At 42.4% G+C, this 14131-nt stretch overlaps 1 protein-coding gene across 1 annotated transcript in view; it reads left to right on the top strand.

Annotated features, from left to right (window-relative positions):
- Window positions 1-56: 56 nt before the first annotated feature.
- Window positions 57-14131, top strand: part of plch2a (phospholipase C, eta 2a) — a 179428-nt gene continuing 165353 nt past the window's right edge. The window contains exons 1-3 of the mRNA XM_083769300.1: window positions 57-132; window positions 623-761; window positions 10922-11559. Of these exons, the coding sequence (XP_083625426.1) occupies window positions 11406-11559 (154 nt within the window). The 5' untranslated portion in view covers window positions 57-132; window positions 623-761; window positions 10922-11405. The remainder of the gene's footprint in view (window positions 133-622; window positions 762-10921; window positions 11560-14131) is intronic.

The raw sequence follows: 14131 nt of genomic DNA, 5'->3' as shown, positions 1-14131 counted from the left end.
TCCAGAAAGGCCAGACAGTGAGTCAACTTCATGTATGTTATGTACAGGTATACTGTAGCTCAACTCGATAAAGGAACTGTTTATCCAGCTCTCATGACTTCACATCCAGGTGTGATGAAAACATTTTTTGGGGTATGTTTTACTTTGACACAATATATTAAATTGACTGCAGTTCATGCTGGGTTCAATCAGGGATTAATTTCATTTCCTATTATTGCATGCAATTTGTGTCTCTTAGATTCAGAGTGATTCTGGGCACCTTTCCATCTCTGTAAAGTGGGTTAAGTGCATTCATTCATAGCCTCTGTGGTCTGCCTGAAAAGTTGCAGAACCAGTTTCTTTGTCCCCACAAAGCTGATCTCTGAGGCTAGGTGTGCTGCTGCTAACGGCTTGGATGAACATCTCTTCTCTTCTTTAGTGCAATGACATCCTATATCCACCCTTTTCAGTGTGCCTTTCTCGTTCTCAGCACTAAGTAAGCAACCCTTGGCCTGTGAGAGAAAAAAATCTTAGGGGCCGGCTGACTGACACACAAGGAAGTGAACTTTGTTTGCAGTTTGAAAGAAGGAGGGGTTTTTCTTCGGCACTCTTTGACTTGGAGGCTACTTGTGACTTATTGCAGATGGAAGGTAGATGGAACCGGAGGCTTGGTGCTCACTGCTCGGTGGCGGTGATGCCTTCAAGAGCGGACTGAACTGTTAAAGGACCACAGACAGAAGGGAGAATCTGAGGATGGGAGCTGGGGTGTGTCAGAGTCAGAGGTAAGTAAAGACAACTCTTGCTCTATCTGTACACTATCAATTACAGACAGAGCCAATGTAACTCCGGGAGTGTGAAAACCACAATTTGACATCAATTGACAGTTATTTTTTATATCACCACTACTGCACACAGCATTAAAGTGGGGATGTGACTAGGAAAACATGTTTGTCCCAATAAGTGCTGTTGACTGCACAGCGTGGGGGTGTGTGGCTGGTGCATGTTTGTAGTGGGACATCCTTAGTTTAAAGCACTCCACAGGCAGTCACACACACACACACACACACACACACACACACACACACACACGGAAGGAAGCGTAGGAGCCGTAGGACACCTGCTAAAGTGATAGCAGCGAGTTGTTTTCCATAATGACCTTCTGTTTAGGATGTGACTCACAGCATGAAGCAGACACTGTCTGGGACTCGATCTAAAAACTCAACCCCCCCCCCCCCCCCCCCCCCCAGCCCCCAGGCACATTAAAGAGACGGTGTGTTTACAAAACGCCAGAACCCCTCAAGGAACTCTGACCCTACTTCAGAGACCCACTGCTCTAACTCTGTTCCAAACAGGAGAGGAAGTCACTGCAGATATATATGGCATTGGCTGTGCTAAATCCTACTGTTGCCTGCTGTAAGGTACAAAGTTCCACCGTTTTAAGAGAGAGCATGGTCTTACAGCCGCATGACTTTTTTATGACGCCACCACCAATGCAAAACAAACATCAGCGTGGGGCTGATAGAACTGTGCACACAGCTTGACTGACTCTATACGTGTGGTCATTTCTGCCTAGTTAAAAGCTGGGTTTCTATGATAACGAGAAGGTACAGTAGTAGTGTGTGGGTGTGTGTGTCCTCAATAGCAGATCAGCATTGCATCAGCTGTGTTCTGTATTTTTAAAATAGGGCTCATGTAGGTATATGGTTATGAATGAAGTACAAAGGTTAAGGATGGATTTAAATAAATCTACAGGTCTAGTCTATGGGATGTCCATTATAGACAGTTATCTGTATGCCGGTAGTACCTGCAAGTGCATGCCGCTACACAACAAAAATGATCAAGCAGCATCGTGCAAAGAAATCTGCTTTTTTCAGTGTAGGCTACTGGGCACTGGTGTCTCACACTGAAAATAGCAAATGTCTACTTCACGATACTGCTTAATAATAATAAAGGTCTATGCTGTCGAAATTATCCCTAGAGCCATGAAACACTTGCAGCATGTGATTACCAGTTGTACAGTCTCACTTTCTACTGCAGTGAGGTTTTTCTTCCACTCCTGTAAATACAATTTTCATCCGGCACCCCTGAATGACATTGTTACTTTTATAGAACCGTACGTTTATGTCATATTATGGTCCGTAAATATGTAAATCTTTCCCCCTATGATGGGGGCACACAGTAGTCCGACATACGTGGCCGGTTAAGACTCAGCCGTGGATTCCACGTGTGGTTAGGGTTTGGGGTAGGGTTAGTAATATTGGATTATTGGGACATCTGACTAACACCCCCCTAAGGTACAGTATGTCTGTGTTTCGGGGAAAACCGGCGAGAATAGTAGTTTCCATTACAACAGATTGACTCAACTCTGTGAAAGGAACTGAGTTGAATGTGTGTACCGTTAGACTCTCATAATTTGGGTGTTTTGTTTTTTTTGTTTGTAGTTTGTTGTCACAATGATTACGTTTTTAAGTAATTAAGTACTTGGAAGGACAATCACTTTGTGATTTTAACTAGACAAAATGATTTGAAATATATGTGTACTGTACTGTATATGTGCGTGCGTGTCCACGTGAGTTGGCAGAGGTGCGACCCCTCATCCATGGCGTAATAAGCCAGTCATGAATAGGGAGAATAACAATTACTAAAGTCATTGAGGTGCATAATTACATATTACAATATCTTCTTCTCATATGAGAATGAAATTAATAGCATGCTTGAACATGCCAAAACATAACATACATTACATACATAACGTACATTTGAGCTGTCGAAAACCCACATAATGCACCTAAGCACTTTTCTTTTCTATTTTAACTCGGGTCATGAGCTGAATTTCAACCGGTAACATGCTACGGCTATGCAGTAAGCACACTCACTGCTGGAGCCACCTGGTGACCCCATTTGGTCCGTTTTCTTTCGAAATAAAAAGTTATTCTCAATATTTCATGTCAAGAACGCCAAAAATGATATGTATTTGGCCGCCAACCCCTATATTATAAATATGTTGTTTCCAGGGATCCCCTAGAAGCAAAGATTTGAGTTTAAAACGTTAGCTCCGAAAGAATATATATTCCAAATTTGCGCCACATTATCATTGACCTATGCGAAACAAAAAAGAAATGCCAACTCAGTGTGTTCATAACTTTGGAATATGCTTCCTGACCTTTCCAATGTTGCAGTTCATGTTCTCTTTTTCTCCAACAATTACTGTATATACTGTATATATTTAATGTGCATCGCTTGTAACAGTGTGACCTTTTCAGATGGGCTATGTTGGCCATTCCAACTGCTAGATTCGTTCTTTCACCATATTGAAAGATGCATGCAATCTGACTTGTAAATTAGCACCAAGAAAACTTCCCCTTTGACTGTCAAATTGTGTGTGTGTGTGTGTGTGTGTGTGTGTGTGTGTGTGTGTGTGTGTGTGGAGGGGGGGGGGGGGGGGTAATTCATGTGATATGTTTTGCCATGGCTGAGATTGCAGTTGATCTCTAAGGTCTTGTCAAGTAATGGGATTAGTGAACTAGCAACAAACATGGTACGACATGCCCGATAGGCTATTCTGTCTTATCTCTAAGTCAATTTGTATGCGACAAATAAAAGCTCTGCATAAAGGACACATTAAAGATGAATAAATTAATGGTTCGATAAAAAACGAATGAGCTGACTAATGTTCCTGGCATGGTTCTACAGGAGGCCGTACAAAACGACAATGCCTCAAGTCCTCGATACATCAATTTGCACACACTAAACTTTAGAGTGTCAATTTAACTGTAATTATTAGACAACCATTAGAGCGCAAAGACTTAAATTAAGATTCAGGAGTTTATTGTGTTGTCCACATTAAACGCATGGCCCCCAAGGCCCCAACTATCTGGCAGGCAGTCAATTCATCCTTAGCTAAGCCGGCCTTGCACAACAGTGGCTCAGCGCCCAGTAGTCTACCCCACCCTTCCAGGTACAGACCTACCTACTGGCCCTCCTCTCCAGTTCCACTTCCCACTCTCCCCCCCTCCCCGTCTCCTCAGACCTACCCTGGGTTTTGCACTCACATATCCTAGTGTTTTCACTGACGACATGCTTGGCAGGAAACACCCACGGTTTTTCAAATGAACTTGTGCGCATTGTCTACAGAACCACGGTGAGGGTTTTTGTGATGTGATGTGAAGCTGTGGGGAGGTGATGAGAATTAGGTGTTTGTGGATGGATTCAAACTAGTCAAAAGGTTTAATGTGATGATCCTCTAAACTTCTAAAGAATAATAGTACGGGGTAAGTTTGGTTAAGTCTCTCTCTCTCTCTCTCTTTCTCTCTCTTTCTCTCGCTCTCATCTGTGTCCTATTCTGTCTATCCTCTCTCCCCCTGGGTACTCAGATTGTCTCTGCTTATTGAAGAGCTAATGTCATCTCCTTTCCCATGTCATTAGAACAACAGCAGGATAGCTTTACTCATTCTCAGTTACCTCATGTTGCCTCATCCTTCACGTTTTGGTACAACTTCTGTGGGTGTGTGCTGGGTGCGCCATAAACACACGTTTATGGCACGTGTTTGGATGCGTGTGTGTGTCTGTGTATGAGACTGTAGCTGTATGATACCACTATGGCAAAGATGCCTTTCAAACTCCAAACTGCTGCCGGGCCAACTGTATCTCTTGGCCATTGCAGCATTGAATGGGAGCCTGGTTTGATGGGGAAACCTCGCTCCAATTCCTTTTGTGGAGTAGGTATAGGCTTTCAGCCTCTTTGAGAGCGCTGTCAGGGGGGATTTTCGGGCAGTGAAACCCAGCACCATACCTGGGAAAAGGACTAGTGAGATTGAAAACAAGCTAACCCCACTGTGAAAGTGGGCCAGACTGCTGTTCAGCTTCTATTCTTGTGAGGACCCGGCCAAGCTGTGTTGGAGAGGTTCATGGGTTAGGCTGAGTATGTTAAAGGTTTCATGACATTAATTTTCATTTATTTTTATTTTACGTTTCTTTTAGGTTTTATGACCTGCAATTACAACCAAACAACCTGAACTTTGAACATTCAGTGGATTTTCTGTGGTCTGGGATTTTCTCTGTGTCTGTGAAGCCTTTTGAGCTGCAATGAAAACTGGCAAAACAGTGACATCTGCTGGCAAATCCCATTGTCATATATGGGATTTGCTGGCTCTTACATCACACTCCACAGGAAAATCAGAGCACTTGTTTGAGCCAGAAAACCACAGAAAATCTACTGAATGTTAAAAGTTCAGGTTTTTTGGGTGCAATTACAAAATAAGAAAAATTACAAAAACTTTTCTTTATGTCACAATCCCTTTAAGGAAGCATAGTACTCACAACAACTCGCACAAATGTTTGTGTTCACGTGTCCTTGTTTGAGCACATTGCATCCAGGGAATGTAATTTTTTCAATCACTGTTTTAAGAGTTACACAGTTACTATACTGTAGTCTTGATGCAGTTGTGAGGTAAATACCTTCCATTTCTCTTCAAACATTCTATAAAATGAGTAAACTACTACTATAATATAGACCCTGTGTGTTTAGATTAGAGAAGTGCTTTCTCCTTGTGTATACACACGTTTCTCCTCCCTGTTATTGTTGTCCAATATAATAGCTAGTATCATGTAGCGTTAACTGCTAGCATGTGTGGCTAGCTCCATATTATCTGCTCTAGTGCCGCTGGCTAATGGTGGCCCTCGAAAAGCTGTAAATCAAATCCAAAGCCATGTATTTAGTCGGGGATAACAGCCTCCAGGCATATACCGCCTGAGTAGATGCCAGGAAACTGATTCAGTGCTTGTTTTGTGTTCAGTCAATGGTTGATAAGGACGTAACCGACTATAGTGCATGTGTCACTGAGCTTTAAGTGGCTGTTGTCAAATGGCAAAATTGGCAAGCTAGATAAACTGGTTATTCATAGACTTTATTTATGGAGTTAGAATAAAGTGTGAGACCATGAGGGATTAAAAATCTCCCCATATCCGTTGCTTAATTATACAGTAAGTAAAGCCTTGCCGAGCCATGAGACCCATAGGCTATCTCCTGTTTCTGTAGCGTGAGGCAGCTTGATGTACAAGTACACCCCCTAGACATGATGTACGTATGTACGGTACATTTGTACACCCCATGGACATGATGCTAATATTATGCCGCAGGGAGACATTGGGTCCCATTTCTCAGTCTTTGGTATGACCCAGCCGGGGATCAAACCCCGACCTCCCAGGCTCAGGGTGGAGACACTAACCGTGTCTTATCATGCCATCACATTTGGTTCAATAGATGATGGCAACACCATATTCTACATCTAATAATACATTATGAAAACAAGACATCCCAACAATAACGAATAATTTAACAGGAATCACAGAATATACTATGTCCAAAAAGGAGTAGGAAGAAGGAATATATATTTAGGGCTCCATCTTGTGCCACCAAGCTTATCCCTAAACGTATTTGCCATTTTTTACTATTTTGAAAAACACTTCTACATCGATCTACATCGAGACATTGTGAGCCTCTGTGTGCTGTATGAGGCCCATTGTGTGTGCTGTGTCAGGGGAACCGTCATGTTGTAGGTGGAGATGGCAGGAAGAAAGGACCAATTGTCTTGGTGTTCTTTGAGCGTTGGCCTGTAACATCTGGGCAACCAGATCCGTGCACATAATAACTTAAACAAACATGTACATAAGAACAAGCACATGACAGTACTATCACCTAAGAGAACAAACAAGCCTTGCTGTATGTCTTTCTTACACACACACACACACACACACACACACACACACACACACACACACACACACACACACACACACACACACACACACACACACACACACACACACACACACACACACACACACGTATCACTATGCTGTACATGTGAGGATGTCAAAACCAAATGCAATTTCCTACCTTGGTGTCCCTGATTCTACTACGGTATTCCTGTGGGGAATCCCACAAACTTTAGTAGTGCCTGAACTCACACAGGGTTGGCTCCCCTGGCAGGTGCGTGCACAATGGGGTATGTTTTTGTTCACCTCCTAGTCACAACAACACACACCATCACAAACCACCATCTAAAATATGGCACCTTTCCCCCCAAAAAGCTCCAACAATGATGAGCCCTTCTCTGACCTCCCCGTTGAGCATCCATAACCCAGCTGTCAACCAGTTTGTTTCTCTGTAACGGCGTGCTGTGCTGTGTTCAGCATAAAGAAGGACAGCAGCTTAACAGCAGCTTGGCAAACTTCTGTGACCCTGTATACACGCTTGACAGATGTGATTCATTTCATTCAAACTTCTGTGACCCTGTATACACCCTTGACAGATGTGATTCATTTCATTCACACTTCTGTGACCCTGTATACACGCTTGACAGATGTGATTCATTTCATTCACGTTGAAATGAATGAACGCAAACCTTGCCCATCCGGTCTCATTCACAGTATAGCCGAGGAACCCGTCGCATGACGTGAAACAGGCATAAAGAACATGATCGTGCTTGAGCTCACCAAGTGGGACAATTTAGCCTACACTTTGACTGCCGTCAGGTATCTTTTCGTTATTTCAACATAATTACACCTCATCGGCCCTTTCAACATCTAGCATTTTATGTTGGCAAAACCACCCGGTGTACCATACAGATCGCAGCTTGTAGGATTGATAATGAAGCAAAACCCATAAATGAAAACAGACTTGTACATGTGTCCGTTTAGAGACAAACGGGTGTAGTGTGTATTCATCCGAAAAGTGCAGCTGTTCAATATTTTGTTACTCAACCATCAGAAAGTTTGTTCACAAAGACCTTGATAGCTACAATATAACTTAATCATGAGATTTATTTTTTATGGCTGCTCCATTCATTGTCAAAGGTGTCCAATTTCTTATGCAGCCTAACAGATGTTTTTCCAGCATTGTTTTTTTTTCCTTTTCAGTGATTTGTTGGAATACCTTATGTTGGAGCCTGCATTGTGCCTCTATTGCACCCTGACTAGGTTTTACTGTAATCAATTGTTGTGAGAGCTTGTCATACAGTATGGATGATAAACAGTTTTCTGAGGCAGCACAGTACAATATATCTGGGGCTCGTTCAGGCTGACAGCCAGAGGAACACTGAGTCATATTCTAGTTATTGGAAAGAGTTGAGGTGAGGCTTTATTTTGTCTCTCAATGAGCTTTTTCCAACTATCCTGCAGGAGTGTGTGTGTGTATGAATGTGGCCTCACGTGCATGTCTGGGCCTGCTGCTGAGGCAATCTCTCTGACTACCCCCGTTTCAGAAACGGATCTCGACACGTCCAACAACCCAGCCCACCATCCAGCCGAGGTTTACCTCCCATCACCCCCACCCACACAGCCACCCACCCCTCCTAACATGCTCATTGTTCACTCCTTGTAGAGGGTTGGCACATCTCAAAGTAACAACCTTTTGTTAAGGTTGATTTCTCAGGCGTTCAGAAAAGTATCTGGAGGAGTAGGAGGAGAGAGGGAAAGAGAGGTAGGGAATATGCCTGCGATACATACAATCTGTGGATATATGATGCACGCAACCATAAAGGTCCTCAACTCTAAAAGGTGAGTTGGGGTCGCTGCCTAGTTGAGAGAAAGTCTACATGTTGCAACGATTAGATTGCACTGAGGTATGTGGCAAGGTATGTCAGCAATTTCTGTTTATGTGAGAGGTTTATCAAGATGTTGATATTGAGGGATATTATGATTTATGGTTACAGTGGCTGCACTTTCAGATTTCTGTCTAAAATCTAGTGTGAGTAGCTCCACAGCAAAAATAAAGACAGGCAGCAGATATATAGAATGTTTTTATTCTTGATACAGGTAGATCTTGATGGAAGGTAATCTGTATTTGCTGTATTTTGGGACTGTAATAGTTTCGTTTACATTGGCATTGTAATACAGTCATAATAATTACATTTATGATTGGGTATGAACGTTGCTCAAGGACCCCTGGACCCCTGTTTGAAAACCACTGCCTTAAAGGTCACAACATGCGCACGCACACACACACACACACACACACACACACACACACACACACACACACACACACACACACACACACACACACACACACACACACACATTCCTTCTTTCTGACGTTATCTTCCTGAACACAGGCTACTGTAGAGAGCAGGAGTTTCTGTAGTTTTCTGAAGCACACAGACAACTGTGAGATTATGGTGGCATCATTTTAAAGTAACTGTTACTTTTGAGTCTCACTTTAGATGTGGTCACTTATCGGACCAGATCTGATTAAAGGCCCAATTGCAAATCAAAGTCATTCTATGTTTATGTGGAACCAGAACTCTGCTCACTAGTGATGTTGCGAGCTGTGCATCACAGTAGCGTGAGCTGTGACCGATAGAGAGGCTAGCATTGTCAGCCAGCCTAGGGGGGAAATTCTATGCTATTTTAAATTAATACTTCAAAAATGAATTGAGCCTTTGAGATTATTTTTCTCCTGGTTGCTCACCATGTAGTTAAGTGGTGTGTCAACCACAAAATTGCAGCAAACAGCCAAATTGTGGCTGGATATCTTGGATGTCATAAAGCCATATACTGGAGCTCGCTCGTCCTAAACACATCTCTTAAAATTAATATCTTATTTTATTTTGTGCTCTCCAGATGGAGTCTCATTAGTTTTATTCCAACTCCAGTTAGGTGTAATTTATTCAGATGGTTTGATATAATCTTAGTGCCTTTTTTATTTTTTACAGAAATGCTTTTATTTTATCTGTATTTACTTTTGGCTGTAACCGGCAACGCATTCCACATAACTGGGAAAATGAATAATTCATTTCACTGATAATGTGGGCCGAGTTATATTGCCTACTTTCTTATCTGTTTTTGTTTTCATAAATGTGTTCTCTCTTACCAAAGATTACATATTTGTCATTGCAGTTTACAGTTTATTCTGTTCTGTTTCATATACTTAGGCTATTTGTGAGACACACACACACACACACACACACACACACACACACACACACACACACACACACACACACACTGCATGTATAATGTATGCATGTACTGTGTGTGCATATTTATTTGTGGTTTACTGCTGGGGTTGTGCACAAGCATGAGTCTCCTTTCATAATGTGCCTCACATTTAGGTCTTCATGAGACTATGAAACCTGGTTCCACTAATATAACCCAAGCCCTGTAAATGTTGTCTTACTTACTTACTTTACTTACGCCTTCTGCCCCTTCTGGGGCATAGGCCGTCAACAAGCGATCTCCAAGCATCCCTGTCTTGAGCTGTTGCTGTAAATGTTGTCTTACAAGATAACAATGTTGTATTAAAAATAGATCAATAGATTTCATTATTGGGAAAATAGGAACATTTATAAATGTTTCCCCAAAATAAGGACACGAGGTTTAATGTGGTTAAATAAATATGAATGACTCCATCTGTCTACAGCCCCTGTGGTCTCCTCACATGATATTTCTTCAATCTAGAAAGGGTTGACAGGCAGGCCAGAATGTGAATTTAAATTAGGTTATGGTGTGGCACATGATTTCAGTTTGTTTGGCAAGTGTTAACGCGGATTGAAACAAGCTCCGTGGGTTTATAATGCTAAAAAAGACACAATCTGGGCATTAAAAAGACAACACTCTTTGATATGTAGGTCGGAGTGTCGTGAGACAGTAACGACTTTGACTGAATATAGAAGTTATTTATGCACTCTTATCAAACCGCTTTCATCTGAAGATCCACTATAACATGCATGTTGTGTATTGTATAATTAGTTCCCACAGGATGGTGAACTGACTGACTGACCATGTGAGGCTTTCTTTTTATTGTTACATGTGACCACATTGCTTTACTGTGCGACCTTGAAGGGAAATCCTCAACTTCCTTTCCCTTATCCCCCCCTCTCTCTCTGTCTATGTCTCTCTGTCTGTCCCCCTGTGCGTCTGTCTTTCTACCTATCTCCAGGTGACAGGTTGAGATTGTGCTGCAGCTGTGGTGACTCCTCTTCACTGTTGGCTCCCTGCCTGCAGCCTTGTGTTTATCCTTTCCCTTGGAACGGGACCCAGAGCCACTTATTGGTCCACTGCCCTCGTGCACGAGGTGATGACGGCACCAGACAGACGTCATTCATCCTAATCTGTTAGGCAGCAGTCAACAACGAGAGGACCGGGTCCCATGAGCCCTCCGTGCAAAAACACCACTTTTCAACATTAAATCCAGGAACTTTTCCCACTATCAATTTGACATATTTGGATATCTGTGTCCGGTGCCGTTCAACTCAGGAGAGCATCTAGGGAATTATTGCTGTTTCAAAATGCTTTGGATTTATTTCCCAGTTTTTCTTCTGGTCTGCAGCTAAAACTCAACAAAAGTCCCCAAAAAGACTTCTACTTAAACCTTCACACCTATAGGCAAGCCCATCTATCGCACACACATACCGTATCTGGATATGGAATCAGTGGCGAGTAGGATTGCCATGGCGACCGACTCTCCTAACCCTTCGCTGAGGTCAAGGGTCACCGTGACGACGGACGGCGACAGCTTTGTGAGCACGGACAGCCTCCCGTGCTGCCACTTCCTGTCGTCCAACGTCATCAATGTCGGTAAGTGTCCCCCCTACTTCTTCTTGCCAACTGTGGTGTCATCCACGACGTGTGTGTGTGTGTGTGTGTGTGTGTGTGTGTGTGTGTGTGTGTGTGTGTGTGTGTGTGTGTGTGTGTGTGTGTGTGTGTGTGTGTGTGTGTGAACTGTGATTTTGGTTTATCATGTGTGCACTGTGTACATAATTGTTTACATACACTGTATTACGTGTATGTTCATGTGTATTACAAACGCCAGTTTGTGTTTAATTCTGGACATAAAAACAATTATTTCGTGGGAGGTTGGACTATTTGAACTAGTCCATAACTCATATATTTATATCATGGACGTGGATGGGGTGTCTTGTGTTTATCAGCAAGGAGACGATTCAGGCATTGGGAGATAAATGTATGTTCTGTGTCTGGCAAGTAATTAAGCATCAGTCTGGTGATAAGGCTGGTGAACAGGTGTTCATGTTTTATATTTTATTAAACATGCTTGTTTGAGTTGTTAGATTAGATGTGTGTAAGAGTGAGAAGAGTGAGAATGACACTTGAAAAAGACAGCAAGGTGGAAACGTGGTATTGCTGCTGTGGATAAAATTGGATTATTCCAAAGTGAGTTGCGAGCCCCGCTCTTGTTTTTCATGATTCTGTTTTTGCGGTCTGGCTCAGCATAGAGAGTAAAGACTGTTAGAAAGAGTGTGATAGAGATATAGAGAGATACAGTATGGACTATGGAGGGACAAAGAGGGGGAGAGAGAGAGATAAATTGTCTGCTCCCAGTCCCTTGATTCATCCTACACATTCAGGGTAATTTCTAATTTATTATTCATTTGATTATACGATAGTGCTGTGTGTAAAAAAAGAAAATAGCAGCTCTATAAGCTCACAACTCGTGGCATCCGTTAATTAGATCTGCCATTTTCCTGGACACGCGGCACCATTGTACAACGAAGTATAAATCAAACTTTATTTGCCAATAAACACGCCTCTACAAATCTTGTACTCGTGTTACAATATCTTGTTTCTCGTCTGGAGTGGCTTGTAGCACCTGGCGTGGCTTTCTATTCCCACCATTGTGTTGCTTCGCTGAAAGCCAAAAATATATCGTTGTTCCAGGCAACGAGTGTGAAAGAAGTCGGTGATGAACTGTCACTTCGTCATGTCACAGGATAATGTGAGAAAGCATGGACACGGATAAACAAGGTAGTGAACAATTCTCAACGTGCATTCCCACACACCCAGGTCGATGTTATTCTGTTTATCATCTGTCTGTCCACACTCTGCTGTGCATTTGATCCGAGCGCCGCCTCTGAAAGCGACCTCCGATGACTCCCCCACAGCATGCTCTTCTGCTGCTTTGGTTTCAGTCAGCGAGGGGTTTATTCGTTGGTCTCGTTGTTGTCATGCTGGTTCCGTCTGAGTCAGAAGACCTGTTGCAGATGGAAGTGTACTACTGTACCACCACTATATCTACTGGCTGAGTAATCTGCGATATATACAGTATTATATACTGTATAGCTACTAAAATGGCTAAGGTAGCTACAACGTCCATTTTACCTAGACTGGTATAACTTTTCAACTGAGGCATAAAAGTAATAATGGCCAATTAATTTCAGGGCTGTGGTTTTCAGGCCAAATAAACAACGTATTTTCATGCCAGCCACGAGCTGTGTGTTGGGGAAATACTAAAATGATTGTAAAGGTCCAGAAGTTTCTGAGGCTCCTCAAAAGTAAAAAAATGAATCAGCTTTTTCGTTACATTCTTTCCACTGTCAGATAAGAGTCATCTAAGTAATGAGACTGCTATTGTGATAATGAAACTGCTGTCATGGAAGATAAACTCATAGATATCTGAGAGCCTTCACTATACAATATTCTTGTAGAGAATATGATCATACTGTGTGTACTCGAAAAAGTCACAAAAACTTGAGCAAAACTGAATGATAAAAAATAGTGTTTTTGCTCTAGTAGATCATTAGATATTAGATCAGTGAAGACAGGAAACGGAGGGCAGAGTGAGACAATGGCATCATGATTAACTGAGGAGGTACACCGTCGTATAGAAGGCAGAAGCCGATTGAACTACCAGATAAATAATATGAATAGATAGTCTGAATTGAGAGACCTATGAAAGACTGATGAAAGAGCTATAAAGCCCAGTGTAGTGCACTCTTAGGAAAGGTCACGCTGTTCCTCAGACAATGTGTCACCTCTCTGAGATTCACAATCTGATTAAAAATGAGATGGAGATCCAACTGGGATCTAACCCCGTTTGACTGAGCATACAATAGACGGGTCTATTGAGAGCTGTCGTTGCAATAATGATTTCTGGAGCTGTCCTTCTGCGTCACAATAATTGCCTTAACCCTCGTCTGTTCTGTGCATTCAAGGTTCACTCTCCCTTCAAGGACGATGTAAACCAAGGACCTTTGCTGAAGCATTCGTGTCTTCACATCTGTGTGCAACAAAGATCCGTCTTCTCAGCTTGCCATGGGAGGGTTTTTTGATTAAACGTGGTTCTGGTTCACAGTGGTGGAAAAAAACCCAATATAATCTATACCCAGGTCTTTTCTCCAAAACAAATATTTCA

Source organism: Protomyctophum parallelum, assembly GCF_964188405.1.
Source record: "Protomyctophum parallelum genome assembly, chromosome: 7".
NCBI lineage: Eukaryota > Metazoa > Chordata > Actinopteri > Myctophiformes > Myctophidae > Protomyctophum > Protomyctophum parallelum.
Note: the sequence above shows the minus strand (reverse complement) of the source record. Positions and strands in the feature narration are given on the sequence as shown.